The sequence below is a fragment of the Prionailurus bengalensis genome, chromosome E4 (genome assembly GCF_016509475.1).
Source record: "Prionailurus bengalensis isolate Pbe53 chromosome E4, Fcat_Pben_1.1_paternal_pri, whole genome shotgun sequence".
Taxonomy (NCBI): domain Eukaryota; kingdom Metazoa; phylum Chordata; class Mammalia; order Carnivora; family Felidae; genus Prionailurus; species Prionailurus bengalensis.
In genome coordinates this window covers 42,555,321-42,582,582 of record NC_057360.1, presented here as the reverse complement: position 1 = coordinate 42,582,582, position 27,262 = coordinate 42,555,321, and the positions used below count along the sequence as shown (strand labels likewise).

At 40.1% G+C, this 27,262-nt stretch overlaps 1 protein-coding gene across 3 annotated transcripts in view; it reads right to left on the bottom strand.

Annotated features, from left to right (window-relative positions):
• The window catches only part of MDM4 (MDM4 regulator of p53), a 43,207-nt gene extending 16,170 nt beyond the window's left edge, over positions 1–27,037 (bottom strand). Inside the window, exons 1-5 of one of the 3 annotated variants that reach the window (XR_006295425.1) lie at positions 26,892–27,037; positions 11,723–11,836; positions 10,175–10,249; positions 4,780–4,913; positions 3,657–3,712 (exon numbers count right to left, since the gene is read on the bottom strand). Coding sequence is in view for 1 of the 3 variants with exons in the window: in XM_043568690.1 (XP_043424625.1) it covers positions 3,657–3,712; positions 4,780–4,913; positions 10,175–10,249; positions 11,723–11,800 (343 nt within the window). In the remaining 2 variants the exon portion in view is untranslated. The remainder of the gene's footprint in view (positions 1–3,656; positions 3,713–4,779; positions 4,914–10,174; positions 10,250–11,722; positions 11,837–26,891) is intronic. The other 2 variants (XR_006295426.1, XM_043568690.1) reach the window with 2 other exon arrangements.
• Positions 27,038–27,262: the final 225 nt, after the last annotated feature.

Here is a 27,262-nt window from a genome sequence, read left to right as displayed (position 1 = left end):
GGACAAGGCTCTCATCCAAAAGGGAAAAATCCAAACTGGTAAAAATGGCAAAGACCAAGACAGGCTATATTCAAGATACGTTACCAAAATGTAATCTGGGAGAAAAGGAAAAATAACTAAAAAATGTTCACAGTAAGGGTTCAAATTTTAATACGAAAGTGATTCCAACCAAAAAATAACGGAGAGTATTTTTACCGTATCTTCCCAAAGGTGCTTATGAGCAAATGTGCCTAACTTGTAAACTAACAAACAAACAGAAAGTCTGGCTTTAATTTTTGTTTTCAACTGTTAAAGTTATACAGGGTTATGAAATCTGCAAATCTGGACTTTGCCCCATTTGCTTTGTACACAATAGCACCTCGTGTAAACTTACATTCTAAGTGTGTATGATGACTTCATGGTTTAAATTCCCACCACCTGAATATAGAGTTTTTTTAATTAACAAGTTTTATTTTCCCCAGTTACTATCAACATTTCCTAAGAAGGAAGACGAAGCAGATAAAGTTTTTCTCAAAGGCAATAAATAGCAAAGAAAACAGTAACCTGAGAAACATTCTAAGTCTGAGAGAAATGTACTTCAAGGACTTGGAAATTTTTCAAGCAGAACAGAAGATGAAAACATAAGCCAACAGGAAAACAAGCTGTAGAGAACTGAATAACCTAGAACTCTCATTTTGTGAGGTTATATGTAACCCTTGGTTCCCAAATAAGTCTACCAAGGGTTGGGCTCATTAGCTACTATCAGGTCCAGAGATAGGACACTTACGGAAAACCTCGTCCTCACATAATAAAGACTGCCAGGGAAAAGAAAAGAATACAGATCCTACAATGGTCTGATGAGTCAATTGTTTTGCACAAAGCAAGCAATTTCAAAACTGTAATTATAAACAGCATTATTTCTACAATCATTTTATACGTAAATGGAGATACTGAGAAGTTTGAGACAGCACTTTCTGACCAGAGTGGTTTTCAAAGATCAGTTATCAGACAATGCGGATGAAGCATTTCTTTAATAAAGCAATCTGATTACTGTCATTTGTACTTCTAAAACCTTACTACCTTACTTAGGCTAAAACATTTAGAAGCAAAAAGAAATTATCTGGGAAAACTACAAAGTACAAAGGAATTTTAAAATAAGCGCAAAGTTTGTCACGTATTTCATTTTACTGGTATACACGTGGAGATTTGGAGACATGATTCATAAAGACCCACCTTTACTTTAATGGCATTTCGCAGCCATCAAAATAAAAGGTTTAACTCACTTGCAAAGGTGTACATGGAAAGCACTTTTCTCATTTGCCCTTTTAAATATAACACATGTAACTCAATTTATGAGGATCAACAGAGCTGACCAGCCACAAGCACGAATGCAAGGGCAAGTCAGAGCAGACAATCAATCAAAATTACTTTGGTGCAATTTTCTGGTTTTGAACATTATACTGTGGTTACAGAAGATGTTACCATCTGGGGAATCTGAGTAAAGAATATCTGGAACTCTTTATAATACTTTTACTACCTTTCCGTAACTGAAGTTATTTCAAGGTTCACACGTTTAAGAACAAACAAAATGTTTTAAAGATTTAATGTTCACAGGAAAAATGTGTTAAGAAAAACTAACGGGCAAATTCTATATGACACCAACGCGTGTGTGTGGCACGATGAAAAGAACAAGAACTGGCCAGTCAGAAATATCTGTTCTACCAACTGTCAGTGACAACTAATCTTGGACAAATCACTCATTCTAAAAAAAAACAAAAACAAAAACAAAACAAAAAAAACCCCTCAGTTTCTTCATCTCCAGACCTTCCTCACAGCCTTGTTGTGAGGATCATCTGAAATGTCTGTTACAGAAATTTTCATCTTAATACACAGCATGTTAAATGCTGCAGAGAAAGTGCAAGAAAGAGAGAGAAAAAGTGAGAATCACACCCACTCTAGATATTCAGAGAACAGATCAATCAGAAAACAAATTCCACCGAAAGAGTAGATCAGCAAATATAAAATCCTCTGTGTATTTCAAGTCTGCAGTGAATATCCCAGAAAAGCCCTACTGTTTCACAAGTGACTGAATTTCAATAAAGCACTATATTATTTACAAGGCCTTTCCTCGCAACAGAAATTTACAGCTGGGTGAAGTGGGCAAAGTGGGCAAATTGCTCAATGAAGTCAACAGGCTCCAAAATTCAATGTAAGTTCAAAATCACATTTCAATATGAAAGCAAAGTCTCTCTGCTCTCACTTTAAATCATAAGTCTTTATTAGAAACAGATTCTTTTCAACTACAGTATTTATTTCAGTGAACTACTGAAGGATAACCAATCTAAAAGAAACCAGGGATGCCTGGGTGGCTCAGTTGGTTAAGTGTCTGACTTCAGCTCAAGTCATGATCTCACAGTCCGTGAGTTCAAGCCCCAGATCAGGCTCTGTGCTGACAGCTCAGAGCCTGGAGCCTGCTTCAGATTCTGTCTCCCTCTCTCTCTGCCCCTCCCCTACTCGCGCTCTGTCTCTCTCTACCTCAAAAATAAATAAACATTTTTTTTAAATTATAAATAAATAAATAAAAGAATTACAAACTTGGGCTTTCTTCAAAGGTCAATGTTACCCAAAATCTGATTTGAAGCTCACGAAGGGGCTTCACATAGGAATGGAGAAAAAAAAAGTGTCATCATTTGGCAACGAGCAAGGGAAATCGGGTTACATTTCAGTTATGTACAGCTGATTCACTTATCTCTAACACACCAAACATCAGACCCCAAAGCAGCCAGTTTCCTGCACACACCTACTAACTTAAACTCAAAGGGCAGTATTTAAAAGATACAGAATCAAGCAAAGGGTTAGGCAAATTGGCATTCATACACCAGAAAGCTAAAACCATTAGGTGAAAGGGTCTCGGGGGACCTTTATAACAGATGGGTCAGGGTAACACCACGTGAGCCCACAGAACCTGAACATCACGGAAAGAGGGACAAGCAGACCTTACATGACCCGGATGTGATGCAACAGATGTACAAAGCACCACCCGTGAAATGTTCTCAGCAAAAAATTTAAACTTGAAACTATTCAAGCATTACTAGTTTAATGAAAATAGAAGACGTTTAACAACATCACAAGGATACAATGTGCAACCTCTAGAATGTGGGAAATTCTACAGGACAAATGAGCCATTTCTTCAACAAATAAATGACATAAAAATAAAAGGAGGATTGTTTTACAAAGACACTTAGGGGTGTTTCAACCAACCGCAATGTGTGGACTTTGTCTGGATCTTGATCTGAACAAGCCAAATGTGAAAGATATTTCGGAGATAACTGGGGGTAACTATACATACACTGGCTACTGGACAGTAAAAATTAGAGATTTTTACAGTATGTCCAGATGAAAAAAAATTAAAAAAAAAAAAAAAGCATGTCCAGGTGAAGCAAATGTGGCAAATGTTAACAATTACTAAGAGGTAGGCATCATACTAATCTATTTTCAGCGTATTTGAAATTTTTCACAATGAAAAATTAACATACTAATAACATTCTGTGTGACAGGAATCCCTCTCGATCATGCCAACACAGCATTTCATTTCCACCTCGATCCTCGTTTTCCCATCATTTGCCCCCTTGAGCTCAAAGCTGTGACACACACTGAAGAAATATGATGTGACATACCTGTAGTGGCAGTGGCTAAAGTGACAAGATTCTTTCTTAGCATATCATAGAGAGGGCTGTCAGAGAGACAAAAAAAAAAAAAAAATTAATAACCCCATGGTTTTCCAATTTAGATGTTATGTGTCTATCTGATATGTGATCTTCCAACTTTCTCTATAACACACAAAAAGGCAGATATTTTTCCCCCAGGATAGATTTGTTTGTAATCATTTAAAAGTCAAGAATGTTAATGCCCAAGCCCTTTTGTTACTTTGCCCTCATTAAAAAACTAATTAATTTACATTTTATTTAATTAGCTAACAGCCCAAGATTTCCTTTAGAGACCATTCCTTCCTTCTAGAAATTTTTACAATTTTAATTGGGGAAGGGGTGGAAGGGAGTCTTACCAATATAAGACAAAATGAGCTCAGAAGAAACAGTCATCACAAAGCTATCCAAAGAGAACAACTGGCTTCCCAATTACCTATTAGCTTTTGACTCTGTAACAACCATTTACACCCCATGCAGCTGGAGAAAGTCACACAACAGGTCAGAGGACCTCTACCGAGATTCTTGAGGCCCATCATCACCTCCAGCTGCCCGGCAACACCGCATCTCTCTCACCAGCTCACTTTCCTCTCTCTACAATGGCTTCACAGAATCCTAGCCACGTGAAGCTCCTCCCACCCAGGCCTTTGCACACGACGTGCAATCTGCCAGAAGCTCTCCTTCAACACTCTCCTTCGGGCCCCTCACTCCTTAGTTCTCTTTCAGCTCTCAGTTCAAACCACTTCCTCAAGGAGCATTCCCTTGACTCCTAAGACCCTGAATCCCACCCCCAACACAGCTGCATGTACCTCTTTTCTGTAACACTTACCCACGGTATAATTTTACCTTGTGCTGGTGTGACTGTCTGATTAAGATGGGGAAGCGCATCTACTGTCTAACTACCCTTTAAGTGCCATAGAATCTGAGACTGCGTTGCTCACTGACTTGTTCTCAGTGCTTCACCGGCTACCTGACATACACAGACCCTTAAATATTGGTTGACTAAAAAAAAAAAAGATAACCATTAATAACCTATGGAGACTGAGTGGTTAGACAGAAGCCCCCAAAAAGATAAACCAACCTTCGCTCTCCCTACCTCGGATCTTTCACGGAGAAGCTCTGACGTCCTAGCAGTTCTCCCAGAAGATCTCCACCACAATACACCATATGCTGCTCCTGCTGGTCATAAAGCTGCTTCACCATTATGTACTGGCCTAGATAGTGCATGACCTACATGGTGATAAAAAAGCACGAAGAGGTCTGTGCAGCTGCTCCAAAAGACACAAATTCATTATGAGAAGACAGTTTGCTAGAGAAAGAGGAAACATTTATGAACATGACTGTCATGCTCGAGAAAGGAGTCCTACAACAAGAGAGCTGTCCTCAACCACCAGGCTCATCCACTTATTCTCATGCTGGACGTTAACAGACTTACTTTTTTTTAAGTTTATTTATTTTTGAGAGAGACAGAACATTAGGGAGAGAGAGAATCCCAAGCAGGCTCCATGCTGTCAGTTCCACAGGACCCCAACAAGGGCTCGATCTCACAAACTGAACTGTGAGATCACGACCTGAGCTGAAATCCAGAGTCAGACGCTTGACTGACTGAGCCACCCAGGTGCTCCCAAACTCTTACTTTTTAGAAATGTAGGGTTTGACAATGATAAAAAGTGAATTTTCCTAGTATTCCCTTAAAATTTTTTCTTTTCATTTTGAGAGAGAGAGAGAGAGAGAGAGAGAGAGAGAGAGAGAGAATCCCAAGCAGGCTCCACACCAGCAGTGTGGAGTCCGATGGGGGACCCAAACTCATGAACTTGAGATCATGACCTGAGCCAAAACCAAGAGCTGGACACCCAACTGACCGAGTCACCCAGGCACCCCATCCCCTTAAAAATTTTTTCACCAATCCAGATAAAGACGTCTGTTCTATCATTAGAAGTAATAAACATTAAATGTGCCTGAGTCATAAAAGTATTTTCCAAGTCCAGAGACCCATAACTACAAGAGGTTTTTGATGCATGTTCACTTGTTTTTGGCAAATGAAGTACAAGGGTTAATAAGCCATAAGTGCATAAAACATAGAATCTAGTGTTTATCAAATAAAAGTTTAGCCTATCTGGCTTTTTTCAAAGTTCACAACAATGGAAGGAACTCAGACAAGTTCACGATTCAAAATTTTTAAGTTATCTATTTTTTTCATAATGTTTTCTCTAGGTAAATTTTTTTAAACTGATTAATTAAATTCCCTTAATGACAATAAGAATTTTGTTATCACAAACAGGCCAAAGCAGCTATTTTTATTTTTAGGCCCCAACTTCTCAGGAATTATTAGGTATCTTCACAGAAAATTTTTCTAACCCTGTTCCCACTATTGGTACAAAAATGTTCCCAGGTTCCCCTCCATCCCAAGCAACATTCTGTCCCAGTGTTAATGGTGCTGTCATACCTAACCAAATATCTAGGGGGAAATAAGATGGGGAAGAGCACCTACTGGAAGAAAAAGGAGAAAGTTTTATATTTAGCCTGTCCAACTTGTAAAACAGAAATCCACTGTAAGTATGCAAAATAAGATCTTCTACAACACTACTCTACATGAGTATGTAATTAAATGTTTGCAGCTCCCGCCACACCACCACCGCCACCTCCAGCTCCCGGGCCCCAGCTGAAGAAGGAGGGGGGTAAGTAAGAAATTCGCTATATCATGGCTTGCCCAAAGCAGACTGCTCCCAAATCGACGGGTGGTATAGCACCGAGGAAGCCACTGACTACAAAAGCCCCTGGTGAGAGTGCGCCCACTACTGGAGGAGTGAAGAAACCTCACCATTACAGCTCTGCTACTGTGGCGCTCCGTGAAACTCCACAGAACTTGTGATTTGCAAACTTCCTTTCCGGCATCTGGTGTGAGAAACTGCTCAGGACTTCAAAACAGATCTGTGTTTCCAGCATGCAGTTATGGGTGCTTTGCAGGAGGCAAGTGAGTGAGGCCTATCGGTGGACCTTTTTGTGAGACCAGTGTTCTAACCCCTGAGCTACGGAGCCTCGGTGGGCCTTTTTGAAGACCAACCTGTGTGCTGTCCATGCCAAACATGTAACAATTATGCCAAAAGACATCCAGCTAGCACACCACACACATGGAGAATGTGCTTAAGAATCCACTATGATGGAAACTATTTCATTCTTTAAAAAAACTATTTTTTTTCCATGGGGTCAAAAGGTACCTAAGTATGTGATTGCGAGTGGAAAAACAGGGTACAGAAATCGGGTATTGGCAGCTTTTCCATTTTCATTTGTGTGCGAATTTTTTTTTTTAACGTTTATTTATTTTTGAGACAGAGAGAGACAGAGCATGAACAGGGGAGGGGCAGAGAGAGAGGGAGACACAGAATCTGAAACAGGCTCCAGGCTCTGAGCAGTCAGCACAGAGCCCGACGTGGGGCTCAAACTCACGGACAGTGAGATCGTGACCTGAGCCAAAGTCGGACGCCCAACTGACTGAGCCACCCAGGCGCCCCTTGTGTGCAAATTTTTAATACAAATGTGGGACCTAAAGCATTAATGCAAGTCAAAATGTTTTAGTGAACACGTCTTAGCAGTTCAACTTCACAATAATTATAAATAAACCTGTTACATTTTTCTGGACAATGCCAGCGTGTGGATTTTTTTTTTAACAAGTAAATTTCTGGGGCACACCTGGACAGTACAGGTTATGCATTCGACTCTTGATTTTGGCTCAGGTCATGATCTCATGATGTGTGACTTCAAGCCCTGTATCAGGCTCCATGCCATCAATGTGGAGCCTACTAGGAATTGTCTCTCTGCCCCTCCCCCACTCACGATCTCTTTCTCTCTCTCAAAATAAACATTTCTTTAAAATAAAATAGGGGCGCCTGGGTGGCGCAGTCAGTTAGCGTCCGACTTCAGCCAGGTCATGATCTCGCGGTCCATGAGTTTGAGCCCCGCGTCAGGCTCTGGGCTGATGGCTCAGAGCCTGGAGCCTGCTTCCGATTCTGTGTCTCCCTCTCTCTCTGCCCCTCGCCCGTTCATGCTCTGTCTCTCTCTGTCCCAAAAATAAATAAAAAAACGTTGAAAAAAAATTTTTTTTAATAAATAAAATAAAATAAAATAAAATAAAATAAAATAAAATAAAATAAAATAAAATAAAAATTAGGGGCGCCTGGGTGGCTCAGTTGGTTAAGCGTCCGACCTTGGCTCAGGTCATGAGCTTGCAGTCCCTGAGTTCGAGCCCCACGTCAGGCTCTGAGCTGACAGCTCAGAGTCTGGAGCCTGTTTCAGATTCTGTGTCTCCCTCTCTCTCTGACCCTCCCTTGTTCATGCTCTGTCTCTCTCTGTCTCAAAAATAAATAAACGTTAAAAAAAATTAAAAATAAATAAAAATAATAAAATAAAAATTAAAAATAAATGTGTACATGATTACTACTCTCACTATACCATACTGCCTCAATGCACACATACTGAGAACCAATACTTAAACATAAAAAATTAGAGGGGCGCCTGGGTGGCTCAGTTGATAAATCATCTCACTACAGCTCAGCTTGTCATGGTTCATGAATTCAAGCCCCACATGGAGCTCTTCACTGACAGTGAGAAGCCTGCTTAGGATTCTCCCTCTCTCTCTCTCTCTCTCTCTCTCTCTCTCTACTCCTCCCAATCCTCAAAATAAATAAATAAACTTTAAAATAATAATATTAAAATTAAAAAAAAAAATTGGTGGGGGCACCTGCGTGGCTCAATCGGTTGAGCATCCAACTCTTAATTTTGGCTCAGGTCATGATCCCAAGGTAGTAGGACTGAGCCCCATGTGGGGCTTCACCCTGAGCGTGCAGCCTGCTTAAGATTCTCTCTCTCTCTCTCTCTCTCTCTCTCTCTCTCTCTCTCTCTCTATCCCTCTGCCCCTCTTCCCGCTCATGCTCTAAAAAGTATAATAAATAATAAAATAAAAAATTAAGAAATTCTTTATGCACCACAGAGGATCAAGATTCGTAATAGAGAGCTTCATGTAAACTGACTCTGTCCAACTTTTCCCCAGTAAAACATTCTCTGACCAATATGTACTTAATTTATTCTTAACCCAGGCAAATTCTGCCATGTTATTAAAGGAGATAGCGTAATTTATTATAACTTTATTGATATAAAAATCCATACTTCAGTAATAGTTTGGGAAAAAAAAACTTAGAGAACTCTACAGATACAATTTAAGATGATGCACTTAAATTTAAAATGATAAAGGAAATATAGGTATTGTAGAAAAGAATGCTTCTAATTTATTTCCTTGAAAGATCGAACAGCTCAGGAAATATGAGTATTCTAGAAAAAAAATGCTTCCAATTTGTTTCCTTGAAAGATCCAACAGCTCAGGAGGGGTGCCTGGGTGGCTCAGTCAGCTGCGTGTCCAACTATGGCTCAGGTCAAGATCACACAGCTCATGAGTTCGAGCCCCAAGTCAGGCTCTGTGCTGACAGCTCAGAGCTTAAAGCCTGCTTCAGATTCTTGTGTTTCCCTCTCTCTCTCTCTCTCTCTCTTTCTCTCTCTCTCTCTGCCCCTCCCCCGCCCACACTCTCTCTCAAAACTAAATAAACATTAAAAAATTAAAAAAAAAAAAAAGAAAACTGTAACAGCTCAGGAATGCAGTGTTGCTAATAGGTCTTAAGCTTTTCAAAAAAGTAAAAAAAAAAGCTTGATAGTTTTGTTTCCTCCAATTAGAAAAGGTTAGATTTTTACCCTACTAAATGTAAGCAGTTCAAAGAGATTAACATTTTAATATTGAGTTTTTCCACTTAAGGAATTCAATTTGTTTTTCTTAAGAAAAAAAAAAAACCTTTAGATGCTAAATAAGTTATTTAAATGCATAAGTGTTTAAAGTAACTCACAGTGCTCAGAAGAGTATCTGACACATTTATAATGGAAAACTACTGCATTTAATTCCTGCCTGGCAGTATATCCTATAAATCATAGACAGTGTCATTTTTTAAATCTTGTACACGCTTTGCATTTTAACTCTGAGATCAATGAATTCATGGTTAATTTTAGGTTTGGCTGACAACACACTTCAAAAGGAAATTTAGGGGCGCCTGGGTGGCGCAGTCGGTTGAGCGTCCGACTTCAGCCAGGTCACGATCTCGCGGTCCGGGAGTTCGAGCCCCGCGTCGGGCTCTGGGCTGATGGCTCAGAGCCTGGAGCCTGTTTCCGATTCTGTGTCTCCCTCTCTCTCTGCCCCTCCCCTGTTAATGCTCTGTCTCTCCCTGTCCCCAAAATAAATAAAAAACGTTGAAAAAAAAAATTTTTCAAAAGGAAATTTAAAGGAAATAATGAAATTCAATTTAGCTTGATGATCTTTAATATAAAGAAAAAGTTGCCTCTCTAGCACCTCAGAAGTAGAATTTGCTTTCTTAGGCCTGATTTCAGAACTATATATTCGTCAGCTTCTACTTCTTAGCTGTTCTTACAACTGAGAATTTTCTTTGATGGCTTACCTCTTTAACAGTGAACATTTCACCTTGTGCACCTGCTGCCTGCAAAATCTTCAAAAGTGGCAGTTTTGGTCGTACCTGACAGAAACAAAATAAACCTGCTATTTACATTTCAATTAAATTGGTTTCTGAAACCCTAAGGAATAAGAGAACCTCCTTAAATATTTTTTTGTTTGTTTACAAACTCTGGTAGAAATACTTATCATCTAATCACATACAGCCTTCCAATATATAAAATAACTGCAGATAATCAGACTACTACTTGTTACCTTCCTGAAAAATCACACTTTCAAAAGACAGAACATTCACACCTACTAGCACAGCCATAAGAAAAAGAAAAAAGGGCAAAAACAGCCTTCCACATTGGCAAGGATGTGGAAAAACTGGAACCACTGTGCACTGCTGGTGAGAATGTAAAATGGTTCGGCTGCTGTGGAAAACAGTCTGGCAGGTCCTCAAAAAATTAAACACTGAATTACCATATGACCCAGCAGTTCCACTGCTACATACGAACCCAGAACTGAGAGCAAGACTCAAACAAGTATTTGCACACCAGTGTTCACAGGTGAATAGATATGACAGGTGAACAGACAAACAAGATGTGGTATATACATGTAAGGGACAGTGACTCTGACATCCCCTGACTGACTGCAGAGTCTATGTTCAGCCACACAATTTTATTTTAAAACTTTTATGGTCAAATTTGTCTCTCTCGTCCTCTCACCACCTCTTTGGTTTTGTTTTACTGAAGGCCTCCGTCATCCTAAAGTTTCACACGCATTTCCTAAATTTTCTTCTAATATTATTTTACTTTTTACGTTTAATCTTTATCTATCTGGGATTTGTTTTTGCACAAAGTTTGAGGTCTTCATTTGTTTCCTTCCAGAGATGGACAATTACATCGAAACCATTTACTACATAAGCCACATCTTCCCCCATCAAACCCAAATTCCACCTTTATCATGTACTGAGGTACATAATACTACACACTGTGCAATATTTATGAAAATAAAACACAAAATTAAGTGTTTTTATATGTTAGAGGCAAAGATCTGGAACAAGACACACCAAAGTGTTATCTCAGAGGGAAGGGACTTTGGGGGAAGAAGGGAAGACATGGTCAAGGAGTCCCTACAGATAAATACTTTATAGATAAATACATTAGAAAACTGAATATTTTATAAGAATACATTTGCAATATTTTAGTTGCAGTTTAAAATTGATTTTTAAAGAAAACAGACCGGTTAAAATGAAGTGAGAGAAACAGAAACCAAACATGTATCTTGGCCCCAAATTCTCCACTGGCCACCCATACTGTAAAACACAGTAATTTTCAAAAGGTACCATATTTTGAACAATCTGTAACCTCTATACATTTACTTAATCAATAATCAATTCGAATTTTGAACACTGATACCATTCACTAGTTTCCCTAATAAGACATTTTAAAAAATAACCCTTTCTGCTCTACATAAAATCCTTCAGTCAGTAGTCACCTACATGCCCCAATTCAGATTTTTGAAAACTAGAAATGGCTTAAATATGATTTACCTGATTGGTTTGTTCTGCAGAGATCCTGCAAGCACTGTCAGAAGTTGAACACTGGGCAGAGGTGGAAAATGATGTCATTTTGGCAGTGAAGAAATTGCAGTTTGTTGATAAATCTAAAAGGGAAAAAAAAAACCATGATGAAACCTCTTCTAAAGTAGAAAATTTTCTCTTTTAAGATTTACAAAATAGCAGCCAGCAGAAGGAAAAAGACACGTGTATCAGAGCGCCCTACAGAAATGCAATATATCCATAATGAGGTTCTTGATACCCTTCTGATCACTTCCTAAGTTCAGATCCTGCAAACAACTGAAGAGTTTAATTAAGAGTAAGAACCATCTATGCTTCCCTCAGGTGAAGCCTGAAACAGGTTTAGGCATGCTCCAACCCCCACAGTGATGATAATGAGTAAACTGTTTTAGCTGAAAGTCAAATTTACAATCATCACCTCCCCAATGCATATCAGAGTTTCAGTAACTCCTCCTCTCTTTGGACAGTGCTCAAGAGCACCCCCTGGAAGACAACAGTTGTGGAGCTGGGGGAATTACCAAGATTAAGTAATAGATTTAAGATGCCAAGAGCACATCAAGAAAAACCTTTACAACATGTTGAAACATGTCTTGGCAAGGAACCACAGGACAGTGAGAATCAAAATACTCAGCATCAGTTAAAGCAGCTTTTAACGTGTGCCAAACCCAAAGAGCATAGCAACTAAATACCTACAAAATGGGTTAAGCCAAGGTGGACATATATCATCACGGAAAGATACAGCATGAATTGGAGAAAGAGAGAGTAAGGTTTAGTTAAAATTGTCACCTTCTACCATCTCTCCTTAAAAAAAGAAAAAAGAAAAAGCTATAAGGAAAAATAAACTTTTAAACAAACTTGTTTATCTTCAGGTCTTTTTTTAGTAAAAAGGTGACAAACGATCAGTGACATTTATCAGTAACAAGCCACATCAGGGGAAGGGTGAAAGGGGACTGGAAAAAAGGACAAATACTCTGGCTAAAACCAACAAGATTCCTCAATCTTCTGAGAACAAGAACACTTACTAACTGCAATAAAATATGAATTCCTCCCTCCCCCATCTGCTTCCCTTGCAACAGAATGGGAAGTCAGACAGGATAGAAGCATAATTTACAATTTTAAAGCAGCTAGCTTTTAATTAGCATTTCAAACCTTATACAGAAAACACCAATCCTGATCTCTCCAAAACCTGCCAGTCCTTGTAGCTTTCTCCATTTCAGCAAATGGCAACTCTATCCTTTCAGTTGCTCAGGTCAATGACCTCCAAGCCATCCTTGATTCCTTTTTCTTTCACTCCACACCCAGTTCATAAATAAATTATAAAGCTGTATCTTCAAAATATATCCAAAACCTAACCATTTCTCACCACTTCCATTATTACTGCACTAATCCAAATGACCTACCTGTCAACTGCACTACCCTCCAGTTTTCTGGCTTCCACCCTTGCCCCACTAGCTCCTAATTTCCTCCTTTCGTCTGCTCAAATGTCAGTTTACCAGGGAAACCTTCAAATGTCAGTTTACCAGGGAAGCCTTCCATGACTACCCATTTTTAAAACCACAACTCCCAACCCCCAGTATTCCCTATCTCCTTCCCTGCCTTATTTTTCTTTACTGTTCTGGTCACTATACATTTTAAGCACTTATCATGTAAAACATAAGGAGCAAGTTTTTGTATTTGTTCATTAATAAATCCTTGGTGCCTAAACTGACAATTATACACACTGTAAAGCAACATGATGTATACAAATATCAGTAACAGTGTGGAAGGGAGCGTGGGGGCTGGCTCAGTTGGTGGAGCACCCAACTTTTGATCTTGGGGTTTTAAGTTCGAGCCCCATGATGGGTCTACACATAAAACTAAAATCTTAAAAGAAAAAAATAGTAACAGTGTGGATGGTCTCCAAAAATGGTCCCCAATGAACCACATCAATCAAAACAATACAGCGGAAGTGAGATAATGTGCCAATTCCAAGCCTCGCAGCTTCATTTTTTGTGCTTTCGGAGGCCTCTAAAATCTGACTCCTCTACTGGAGATCACACAAAAGGACCAAGTGGAGAGTATCAATTGTCCATTTGAGCCCAGCCTTCCAGCCATTCCCTCCAAAGCACCACATATCATGGGACATTCCAGCACCAGCTGTCACCTGACTACAGCTGCAGGCAGACAAGTGAAGAACCATTCAACTCAGACCACAGAATAAATAAGTAAAATGGCTGTTGTTTTAACTAAGTTGTGGTTTAGATAATCAAAACAAATGGCAGACTCACACAGAGCTTACTCTATACCAGACACATACATTAACCCACTTAATAATCCTCTGACATACACAATATTATTGCCTTTGTTTTACATCTAAGGCAAGAGATAACACAAGATAACACAATTTAGTGAACTACTAGAGTCAAGATTTCAACTCAAAACAGTTCTGAAGTCCCCACACAGTAATTTTTTGCCCATTAGACCTCAATATACAGAATTTTACAAAATGGATGTTTACGAGTTCTCTATTCCATTTATCAATCTTCTCATCCCTCACATTCCCAATGATCAATCTTTCTAGTGTTTATTTAACACTGTTTTAATTCCTATCTTACAATGAGTCTATGCGGTTAATCAAGTCTTCTCCCTGTTTTTTTCCCACTCCACCTCCTCCCTATTCTTTTTCAGAAGTGACCAGATATTCTTGGCGCTCTACCTTTTTGAGTTTTCAATGTAAATTCTAGTATAGTTAATATACAGTGTTCTATTAGTTTCACGTGTACAATACACTGATTCAACAATTCTATACATTACTCAGTGCTCATCATGGTAAGTGTACTCCTTAATCCCCATCACCTATTTCACCCACCCCCCACCCACCTCTGCTCTGGTAACCATCAGTTTTATAGTTTCTCTACAAGACTCTGTTTCTTAGTCTCTCTTTTTCCCTACGCTTGTTTTGTTTCTCAAATTCTACATTGGTGAAAGCATATGGTATTTGACTTTCTCTGACTTATTTCGCTTAGCAGTATACTCTCTAGCTCCATCCATGTTGTTGCAAATAGCAAGATTTCCCTTCTTTAGAGCTGAATTAATATTCCAATATATTGTGTATAAATACCAACTTCTTTATCCACTCATCTATTGATGGATACCTGGGCTGCTTCCATAATTTGGCAAGTGTAGATAATGCTGCAATAAACATAGGGGAGCATGTATCCCTTTGAATTAATGTTTTTGTATTTCGGGGGTAAACACCCAGTAATGCAATTACTGGATCAGAGGATAATTCTATTTTTAACTTTTTCAGGAACCTCCATTCTCTATGCCACAGTGGCTGTACCAGTTTGCATCCCTGCCCCCTTAACTCTTCCATATTCATATGGAATCATGTACATGTGATTAGTATCAACTTAATCAAGTTCCATCAAAATCCCTGTTGGGATTCTGAATGAAACTACATTTAATATACAGATCAAATTGTTTTCCAATCATTAACACCATATATTTCTCTATTAGTTATTTAATTACTTTTAGTAAAATTGTGTTTCCCTTTAAAGATCTAACATATTTGTCGGGGCGCCTGGGTGGCTCAATCGGTTAAGCGTCCGACTTCGGCTCAGGTCATGATCTCACGGTCCGTGAGTTCAAGCCCAGCGTCGGGCTCTGTGCTGCCAGCTCGGAGCCTGGAGCCTGTTTCAGATTTTGTGTCTCCCTCTCTCTCTGACCCTCCCCCGTTCATGCTCTGTCTCTCCCTGTCTCAAAAATAAATAAATGTTAAAAAAAAATTTAAAAAAAAAAAAAAGATCTAACATATTTGTGTTAGAATTTCTAAAGCAGATTTTGATATTGCTGTGATGCTTTCTATTTATGATTTTAGTAGTTTTTGCATATATACAGAAATACAAATGATTTTCATTAATCTTTTATCCAGTCACTTGGATAAAATTTACATATAAGTTTACATAATTACCTTTCTTTACATAATTTTTTCTAATAATTTGTAGAAGTTTCTGTTTTCTACATAAATGTTATATCATCTGCAGATAATAAAATCTTATTCCCTCCTTTCCAATTCTTGTGCTCCTAATTTCTTCTGTCTTCTGCTTAGGACTGTCAATACAATGTTAAATACACATTAATGATAATGGGCATCTTTGTCTCAGATTTTAAAGGAAGTGCTTCTAATGTTTCCCTATATCATGTTTGTTTTTTAACAGCTACTCTTTATCAGTTTAGAAGAGTTCCTTTCCTTCCTCATTAACAAAAATATATCACGGAAAAGTGATTTGTAAAATATTGTTTCTGTAGCTATTGAAATGATCATAATTTTTTTCCTTTTAATCTATTAGTGTGATGACTCTGGAACTTCATTTAGGGACTTTCTAGTATTAAATCCTTAGAGGGTGCCTGGGTGGCTCAGTCGGTTTGCTGCCTGACTTCGGCTCAGGTCATGATCTCACGGTTCATGGAGTTCGAGTCCCACGTCGGGCTCTGCTCTGACAGCTCAGAGCCTGGAGCCTGCTTCACATTCTGTGTCTCCCCATCTCTCTGTCCCCCCACTGCTTGCACTCAGTCTTTCTCTCTCTCAGAAAATAAACATTAAAAAAATTAAAACCAAAGTAAATCCTTACACACCTGAGATAAACCACACTTGGTTTGGGGGTATTTTTTTTTGCACACTATTGGTACACTATTGCATTTTGTACACTACTGCTATTTTGTTTAAGTTGTAAAGTCTATATTAAGGAGTGACATGGGTCTGCAATTTTCCAGCCATGTCTTTGTCTAGTTTGGTTATCAGGGCTAGCAGGCCTACTAGAATAAATTGAATAGTCCCTAGTTTTCTATTGCCAGGGAAAAAAACTCCACAAAATTGAGATGGTCTGGTCCTTGAAAGACTGGTAGAATTCACCTTTGAAACATAAAACTCAGTGTTTCCTTTGTGGGAAGATTTTTAATCACTTTATTTTGAGACAGCACGTGCACATGCATGAGCCGGGGAAGGGGCAGAGGGAGAGAGACTCTTATGCGGGCTCCATGCTCAGCCCAGAGCCCAATGAGGGACTCGATCCCACGAACCTGGGTTCATGACCTGAGCCGAAATCAAGAGCTGGATGCTCGACAGACTGAGCCACTCAGGCACCCCCAACCATTTTAATAAATATTAGATTTTTCAAGCTTGTTATTTCTTCTTGCATTTGTCTAAGTTTTCAAAATTATTGGCACATAATTGATGGTATTCTCTTTCTATCTGTATACAAATGCATCTTCCTTTATATTAATGATATTGTATCTTTACTACCTCTTCTACTTTTAAAAATTTATTGTGGGGCGCCTGGGTGGCTTCAGCCAGGTCACGATCTCGCGGTCCGGGAGTTCGAGCCCCGCGTCGGGCTCTGGGCTGACGGCTCGGAGCCTGGAGCCTGTTTCGGATTCTGTGTCTCCCTCTCTCTCTGCCCCTCCCCCATTCATGCTCTGTCTCTCTCTGTCCCAAAAATAAAATAAACGTTGAAAAAAAAATTTTTTTTTAATAAAAATTTATTGTTGGTCATTTCCTGATTTCTTAAGACATTTAGCTTACCCCTTCTCTTATAATTTGAATACTTAAGGCTAAAATTCCTTCCCCCTCCCACCCTAGCACAATTTTTAATTCAGCCCACAGATTTTGCTATGTGAAGTTTTCATTATCACTCATGTATATTTTTAAATTTCCATAATTTTATAAATCCATGAGCTTTATAGCTATGCCTATGCAGTGATTTTTCGAAATTTATGTTTTTGAACTCCTAATTTAAAAGCACTGTAGGGCAATATCATCCTCTCTGTAAAACTTATTCTTCGAAATTTTTTTCTTTTTTAATTTATTTTTGACAGAGACAGAGCACAAGGAGGGGAGAGGCAGGGAAAGAGGGAGACATAGAATCCGAAGCAGCCTCCAGGCTCTGAGCTGTCAGGGCAGAGCCTGACACAGGGCTCAATCTCACAAACTGTGAGATCATGACCTGAGCTGAAGTTAGACACTCAACGGACTAAACCACCCAGGCACCCCAGTTCTTTGAAATTTTTAAGGCTTTCACCTGGTCTAGTTGGTGACCATTGTATAAAATATGCTTGCAAAACTCCATGTTCATTAGGTTAAGCCTGTCGACTTTTTACAATCTTACACATCTAATTTGTCAGCCTGACCTACAATTAAGAGAGATGTAATAAAATCTACTATAATGGTGGATTTGTCCATTTATCCCAGAGTGAGTTCTACCAATTCTGCATCATCTATTTTAAAGACTTTTAATCAGAGGCATGCATGCTTTAAATTGCTGTATATTCTTGGTGAACTGTCATTGTATTATTGTCACTATACTGCCATTATATAGTGATTATCGTTATGTAGTAATTCTTTCCACCCCAGTTAACACACTGTCCTAAAGTATATTTTACCTAACATTAGTAAGGTCATGCCAGCTTCCTTTTAGGTTTCCAGGTATGTATTTTCTCAATCTTTTTCTTGCCATCTTTAAATGCCATTAAACCTTTGGGGTGTCCCTTGTAAAAAGCATGTATCTGGACTTTGGGTCGGGCCGGGAGGGTTAATCCACCTTGTCAGTTTTTACCTTTAACTAGTAAATTTAGTCCATTCACTGTAATTAATATATATATGGATCTGTTCCTACCACCTTGACTTAGCATTCGTTTGTTCTACTCTTCCTATGCTTCTTTCTAACATGTTACCTTTCTTAAAAATTCTCTCTCCATCTCCCTGCTAGTAAGACAAGAACTTTAGCATGATACCATCTGGACTTTAAATTCTGGAATAGATGTATTTTTCTCTTCTTTTTTTGCCTTAGCCCTTACAATAAATATCAAAGAACTATAATCACCTTTACTTCATATATCTTCTTGTAACATTTCTCAGATTTGAATCTCTCAGTACTTCATCCAGAACTATGTTCAATATGGGTCTTTGTAGGGCAAGGCTTCCAAGACTTCATACACCTGAGAATATTTTTATCATTCCCCTCCTATTTAAATGAATGTGGTTGGGTATAAGATTCTAAGTTCTCTCGGGGCGCCTGGGTGGCTCAGTCGGTTGAGTGTCCAACTTCAGTTCAGGTCATGATCTCACGGTTCGTGAGTTCGAACCCCACATTGAGCTCTGTGCTGACAGCTTGGAACCTGAAGCCTGCTTCCAACTGTGTGTCTCCCTCTCTCTCGGTCCCTCTCCCCATCATGCTCTTTCTCTCAAAAATAAATAAACGCTAAAAAAATTAAAAAAAAAAAAAGATTCTAAGTTTCTCTTTAAAACTCCACAAACACTTTTTTGTTTTCCTGTATTTAGTAATGCTGTTCAAAACTGGTTTCAATTCTTGTTCCTTGTAGTAATCTGTTCTTTCTCTCTGAGGCTTCTTTTGCTTTGTTACTTCTAAATTTCATTACAATGATACTAGAAGCAAATTTTTCCTGATCTCTCATCTTCAGCCTTCTAAGGAAACTTTCCCTCTGAGGATTCATCTTCTTGTTTTGAATTCTAAAAGAAAACTATTTTTCCCACTATTTCTTCAAGGATGTCCTCCCTTTCCATTTTTTTTTTTTAAGTAGGCTCCATGCCCAACGTGGGGCTTGAACTCATGACCCCCAGATCTACAGTCAAATGCTCCTCCAACTGAGCCAAGCCAGGTGCCCCCTCCTTTTCATTTTTATTTAAGATTCCTACTATTTAGGGGCACCTGGCTGGTTCAGTTGGTGGAGCAGGCAACTCCTGATATCAGGGTTGTAAATTTGAGCCGCATGTTGGATGTATTACTTAAAAATAAAATCTTTAAGGGCGCCTGGGTGGCTCAGTCAGTTAAGCGTCCGACTTCTGCTCAGGTCATGATCGCGTGGTCCCTGAGCTCCAGCCTCACATCGGCTCTGTGCTAACAGCTCAGAGCCTGGAGCCTGCTTCAGATTCTCTGTCTCTCTCTCTCTGCCCCTCCCCCACTCACTCACTCTTTCTCTCTCAAAAATAAACATTAAAAAAATTTTTTAATAAAAAAATAAAATCTTTAAAAAATTAGGGGGCGCCTGGGTGGCTCACTCGGTTAAGCGTCCGACTTCGGCTCAGGTCATGATCTCGCGGTCCATGGGTTCAAGCCCCGTGCCGGGCTCTGTGCTGACAGCTCAGAGCCTGGAGCCTGTTGCAGATTCTGTGTCTCCCTCTTTCTCTGACCCTCCCCTGTTCATGCTCTCTGTCTCAAAAATAAATAAATGTTAAAAAAATTTTTTTAAAAAATCTTTAAAAAATCAAAAAATAAATTTTAAAAAAAAATCTCTATTATTTAGATGTGAGTACCTCTACATCTATTTTCCTTACCTTTTAGTTTTTCTTTTATATTTTCTTTTTTGTCCTTTCCTTCTTTTGTTCTGGAAGATTTTCTCAACCTGGAGTTCTAATCCATTAACTGTATCCATTCTGTTATTTGAACCACTGCATTTTTCAACTCTACTATTTCCACTTGCTTCTCTCAGTCCCTGCTTATTCATGTTTCAAGTTAAGATCTTCCCTATTTCTTTTAGAATAATTACCAGTCTAGCTTTAAACTCTTGGTCCATCTGTTCTATTGCTTGTTCCAATGAAACTTATACATTATTCTCTTGAAATACCTGTGCTTTTCAACTGTCTTTGTTTATTTTTCCCTAGAGGATAGCAGATACCCTGACAGGCAAAGAATATGGGGCAAGGCCAGATTCCAGCCCACAAGGGCTGCAGTAAGCTGGAGTAAGGTAGAAAATAAGTACTAGGGGTACCTGCCTGGCTCAGTTGGTAGAGCGTGCAGCTCTTGATCTGGGAGTTATAAATTTGAGCCCCACGTTGGGTATACAGATAACTTAAAAATAAAACCTTTAAAAGAAGAAGAACTACTACTAAAGTAGAAAGTCCCAAACACCAGGAAACCACAATCACTCTCCACCCCATGCCATCACTACCCAGATCAAAGACTTACCCTCTGTTCTCCAAGGAGAAGCAGTATTAGGATAGGATTCGGGAGACCTAAGGCTTAAGAAGGTAAGGGACAGAGAAGCGACGGTCTAAAGTCAGTCATCTCCTGTTTTTCATCAACTTCACACAAGTATATGCTTCTGAAATGCCCTAATTCACTCTTGAGGAAAGCTGGACTAGAGCTCCGAGTCACAAGCATAGAAAAAGGTTAACTCCAAGGTAATGAGGCAGGGGAGAAACTAGAGTAGTATTCCAGCAGTTCCCTTCCCCCATGGTTTTATTCTCTTACAGCCATACCTGGCTGACTCCTGTCCCAGATGAAACACTGTCCCATCTATGCACACACACACAAGTTCAAGACAGCCTACCTCATGCATTTATTTTTCACGGCATTTTCCTATTACAGTTCCTATACGGATGATTTTGGGAGGGAGCCAGGAGTCATGCTAGTTCACCATCTTGGTAGGAACAAGAATTAACCACTTGACAGGTCTGAAGAATTTAAACTTCAATAAGCCTTTCCTACTTTGCTTTAACACCCGGTAAAAAGTGTTGTGCCATAAAAAAGGCATTGCTTTAAGGCCCATGGAAGTTAAGTGTAGGACACAGTACTTTTGACTGCAAGGCAAAGGAGGACTGAGAGGGAATGGAGACAGGAGTGGAAGGATTTTAAAATGGCAGAATAGTGGAAAGAATGGGAAAGAAAACACCAGCAAAGGCACTGTTCAAGGCGTACGTGAGAAATGGAGTCAAATGACAAGCTCTGAATCCAAAGCAAGATCTTGTCCCTTTCCCACTTGGAATCTTTTTTTTTTTTTTAATGTCTATTTTTGAGAGAGACAGAGAGACAGAGTGCAAGTGGAGGAAGGGCAGAGACAGAGACACACACAGAATCCTAAACAGGCTCCAGGCTCTGAGCTATCAGCACAGACCCCAACATGGGGCTCAAACTCAGGAATGGTGAGATCATGACCTAGGCTGAAGTCGGACACTTAACCGAATGAGCCACCAAGGCACCCCTTGGAATCTCTTTTGATTACAGCAGGGTTAGGTATTGTTACCTGCTCCTTACATGAGAAAACTCAGCCTTAAAGAAGTCAAATAACTTGCCCAAGTCTAAAGTTTATCCTTTTCCACTATGCTACCAGTTAGTAGTTACATTCAGTTACTCAAACCAGAAAGTCAGAAGTCATTTTGTCTCCCTCTTCCCCTGTTCTCACATCATGAAACCTGATCAATTTTAACTTCTAAATCTTTCAAAACCACCCCTTCTTTTCATCTACATGACCATTTCCCCAAACCAAAAAGTGTTATTTTTCACATGCATCACTGAAATAGATTCTTAACTGGTCTAACCGCCTTCAAACCAAACTCCACACTACAGCTAGAAGGATTAAAAATAAATAAATAAATAAATAAACAAAACCAATCCTACAGAACCAAGCCCTGCTCCATAGCTTGCTACTGCTCTAAAGATAAATACAGAACCTAGCCCCAGTCTTGCCAGTCTTTCCTCTTGTGCCTCATGTTCTTCTCCATGCTCTCTGCACCTCACCACACTGATCTTTTAGTTTCTCAGAGCATTTACTTCCTGCTTCAGGGCCTTTGCACACATCGTTCCTTCATTTATAGCACTGTGAGTTCTGCGCAAGACTAACTCATCCCAGACCTTTTAGTCTCAGGTTAAGCATCACCTCCTCAACAATCATTAATAGATGCTAAACCATTAAAGTAAAAGGCTGGGGGAGGGGGAACTTTAAAACACATGGAGAAGGCTGAGAGCACTTGACCACTGACAAAACTCTCTAAAAGAGCATCATTCACACATCGTACACTTCCTGATGTGAAGCAATAGGAAGGACCTAGAAGCTCCTACCTCCTACGAAGTATTCCTGACAAAAAAACAACGAAACAAGCTTCTAGATCTAACTACTAACTACATGTTTGTAGGAAAACTGGAGAGTAAAGGAGTAAGTAATACCAAAAGCAAATAATTACCCAAACCCAGATCACGGGAAATTCTACAGGATCTCTGGTGGGGGAATACACTTAAGTGGGGAGACCATCATAGAGACTTAAAAAACATAAACCTAACACAGCATGTGGATCTTGTTCATTCAGGTCCTGATTCAAACAAATCATCTGTAAAATGCCATTTTTCCCTAAACAATCATGAAATTTTGAGTTATGTACTGGGTTAATTAAGAAACTGTTAATTGTAGTAAAAAGGCACTATGGTAATTTTTTTTTTAAATCCTGATCTGGTAAGATATACATCCTAACACATTTAAAGGTAAAATGACACACCTGTGATATGCTTTAAAATATTTCATTAAAGGGGGCACCCGGGTGGCTCAGTGAGTTAAGTGTCCGAATTCACAAGCCCCACGTCAGGCTGTGTCTCCCTCTCTCTTGGCCCTGCCCCACTTGTGCTCTATCAGAAATAAACATTAAAAAAATTTTTTTTAATTTCATTAATGGGGCCCTGGGGTGGCTCAGTCAGTTAAGCATCTGACCCTTGATTTTGGCTCAGGTCACGATCTCACTGTTTGCGGGATGGAGCCCTGCACAGGGTTGTGTGGAGCCTGCTTGGGATTCTCTCCCTCCACTTTCTGCCCTCCCCCACTCACTCTTGCTCTCCCTCAAGAACATTTTAAACAATATTTCATTAAAACGTTGAGAAAAATAGAAAAAATATTGAATTAGAACAATAGGTTTTACTTTATTAAATGGTATACACCAAATGGAAAGAAATCACAAACACTGTTTATTGCCTGCATCTTGAAAAAACTAGTAGTCTTAGGAAACACTCCAGTTACAAAAAAAAGAATCTACATCACTAATTGGTACTGTTTTGGCTCTCTGGAAGTTTGTTTCTTTACAGCTAATAATAAACCTCAGGAAGGAGTATAAAAAGCTGAAAAGAATTTGCCTACTTTTAAATGAAAGAGGGAATAAAGTCCTTTTTGCAGTTTTTTCTTGCTTTCAAAAAAACTCTCCCTGAAACAAAGTGATGGTTGCCAGAAGGGAGGAGGTGGAAGGATGAGCAAAATGGGTGAAGGGGAGTGGGCAATACAGGCTTCCAGGAATGGAATGAATAAGGCACACAGATAAAAGGTACAACATAGGGAATATAGTCAATGGTATTATACTAGCGTTGTATGGTGATATATGGTAGCTGCACCTGTAGCAAGCACAGCATAACATATTGAGTTGTCGAACCACTACACTACACCTAAAAGTAATGCAACACTGTGTGTTAACTATATCTCAAGTTAAAAAAAATAGTAATTAAAAAAAAAAACAAAAGGACTCTTCCTCAAGAGAGATGTGTTTACTGAAAAGGAAGTCATCCCGGGGCGCCTGGGTGGCGCAGTCGGTTAAGCGTCCGACTTCGGCCAGGTCACGATCTCGCGGTCCGTGAGTTCGAGCCCCGCGTCGGGCTCTGGGCTGATGGCTCAGAGCCTGGAGCCTGTTTCCGATTCTGTGTCTCCCTCTCTCTCTGCCCCTCCCCCGTTCATGCTCTGTCTCTCTCTGTCCCAAAAAAAATAAATACACGTTGAAAAAAAAAATTAAAAAAATAAATAAAAATAAAATAAAAAAAGAAAAGGAAGTCATCCCACCACCTTGGTCCACAACACAGCAGAACTAGGAATAGCCCAGGGCAGGCCAAAATACCCTGGTTTTTCAGTGCATCTCAAGAGTGAAGGACTATCCCACATGGGCCTATAGAGCTGACTCACAAGGCGTTTTCATTTCCAGAAACTCACTCCCCTCCCCTCACTGGGTATGTGTACATCAGCTTCCATGATCTGTCTCCAACTTACTCTCTCCGTTCCACCTCGGTTTCCACTTCAAGTTTCCACTTCCACCACTCAGTATCTACCATGATGAATGATGAACTCAGTTTCTTGAATCCGTAAGCCCTTTTATCACTCACCTCCCAGGTATTTTTAGTACTGAGTTTTTCAAACTACAAGTTGTACCCCAGTTGGTCTTAATCCCTCCCCTCTATTAATGAAACAGAACAGAATAGAAAATAAACGTAAGTAACAAAGGTTAAGTTTTGTTTTGTGGAACCTGCTTCCGTTATTGAAAAAAGCCAACACAACACAGTTAAGCACCTTTGTATCAGGCACTCTTTAAAGCACTTTTTTGCAATAACTTACTTAATCCATACAGAAATCCTATTAGGTAAATATATTATTGTCCGCACTTCAGAAGAGGAAACTGAGGCAGAGAAGACACTAGCTTGCTGAAAATCGTGGTCTTAGAGCACAAGCACTCTGGCTGCAGAGCCAGAGCTGAACCATTCATTACCCCTACTGTGTGTACTGGGTCACAACATAAAACTTTTTTTTTTTTTTACTGGGCATCATTGTTAAAAAAGTTGGAAATCCACTGCCTTGGCGCTTGTCCCTTCTCCTCTTCTGTGATCTATTTGCTACTCTTGACAATTCCTATTCTACCCAGGTCAAAAATCACTTCCTTGGTCAAGGCCTTCTGATTCTCCAAGGGAAGATGTCACCAGAGCACCTCTATTACCACTTAGGTTTTTATTTGTGTCCTCTACTGGACTGAAACCAGAGAGGATCGAAATCGTCTTACTCATCTCTCAATGATAATGCAAGCCTGGTTTTACCCTACATGCAGTCCAAGAGATTCCTACACCTCATCTTCAAATTTCTACCTTTGAAGACAACTGTGATTTTAAGACTGAATTAAAGACTTCTTGTCAGAAGTTAGCAGGAATAATCATTCTTAATTCTTTAAAGCCCTAAGGGCCTCTACTAAACAGTACTGTCTGATTCTCTTTCAACTACATAGTTGAAAGTAATAAAAACAACTTAAAAAAAAAGATAACAACTACTGTTCTATTCAGATGTTGTTTTAGTTCTTACAAAGTCTGCTAGGCACCTACAAAGGTCAAGTGTGTAGCAAGAGTATACTCCTACATAGTTTGCAAAACAAACAACGGGCCAGGAACAACCTAAAACTCCATCCATGAGGAACTGATGAGGAACAAAATTGTTGTACAAACTCTATAACGCAATACTGTGCAAATATTTAAAAGAAAGCCTTACATATATACTGGATGGAAGGTGTCCCTGCTATCATCTTAAAAACGTAAGGCGCATACACAATACGTACAATGGGATCCTACTGTTGTTTAAAAATGTGAGTACTGTAGGAAAAAATCAGGACGGATGTTAACATCAAGCAGTTAACAGCAGCTAGCCTGAGGAGAGAACCCGTTAGGGTTGATGAACAGTTAAAACTGTACACACTTCTGTATTGTGTGCATTTTTTTTAACTTCAGGCACTTACTTATTTATTTCAAACAACGAGAATGTGTGATCCTAACCGGTACTGTCAAACAAAATACTGTGAAATAAACACTTTTAAACTCAATTGCCTTTTCGTATCAGAGATTCCTGATACGAGGAGGAGGGAGGCGACAACACCTAAACCAAAAGGTAGTAATACTTCACACCAAAGACCCCAAGTACGTTTGACAGATACTTGTTCAGCGTGAAGGGGCTTCCTCACCAACACAGAGATTTCCTAATGACGGGGCAGAGCAATAGCATCCTCTCCGGGTGTCGCTCTAACACAGTGGTTTTCAAACTTCACGGTGTACAAAACTCAGTTGGAGGATGCAAAATATATATTCCGGAGCCCCATCTCCGGATGTTCTGCTTGGGCGGGTCTGGGTGTGGCCCCAAAACCAGCCTTCTTCAAACAAGCACTCAAGTGCATCGGGCACAGATGGCGCGCAAGCCCTTGAAAGTTACTACCTTCAATTCTTGGGACACCTCAGTGTCACTCTTCCCGCCTCCCTCTGCGCCCATCTCTTTCCTCCAAAGGGCTTCAGTATTTCTCCAATTTTGCGTCCAGTTAAAAACATCGTCGACCGACGATTTCGATTTCCGACTTGTAAACCAGCCGGCCGAACTGCAGCAAGCACGTCAGTCTACCTCCATTTTTACCTTCCGCGGGGCCTCAACGCAGAACCCTTCCCCCACCAGCCCTTCTTCCGCCCGCGCCGCCACCCACGCCTCAAGCTCCACCCGCCCGCTGCCCCGGCTCCGAGGCCCGCCGAACTGGCCGTACCGCCGCCCGCTCCCCGCCTCCCGGCCCCCAGCCGCCCGGGACCCGGCCGCCGAAACCCAAGAGCCACACCTTACGGCCGCTCCATGAGTCGCTCCCCCGCCGAGCCCGGGGGGGGAGGGGGCGTCAGTCTCAGGCCCTAAGGCCTCAGCAGCATTTTGAAACGGCGAGTAGTGAGGGCGCAACTTCCGGCCTCCTGAACCCAGCTCACACCAGGGCTTCCGGTGAGGCCTCCGGAAACCATAGAGACGCCACTGGAGGGCTAGAGAGGCAGAAAGACTGCGGTCTCCCCACCATAGAGTAGAGGCCAGTCCGGGGAGAGAGTCGCAGGACTTGGAAGACTAAGTTGTGAAGTTTCAAGAGAAAACGTTTGAGGAGCTCGCAGAGTCTGATGGTATTTACAGATGTGTCCTAGGACATCAAAAATCGAGGATGGAAGAAAC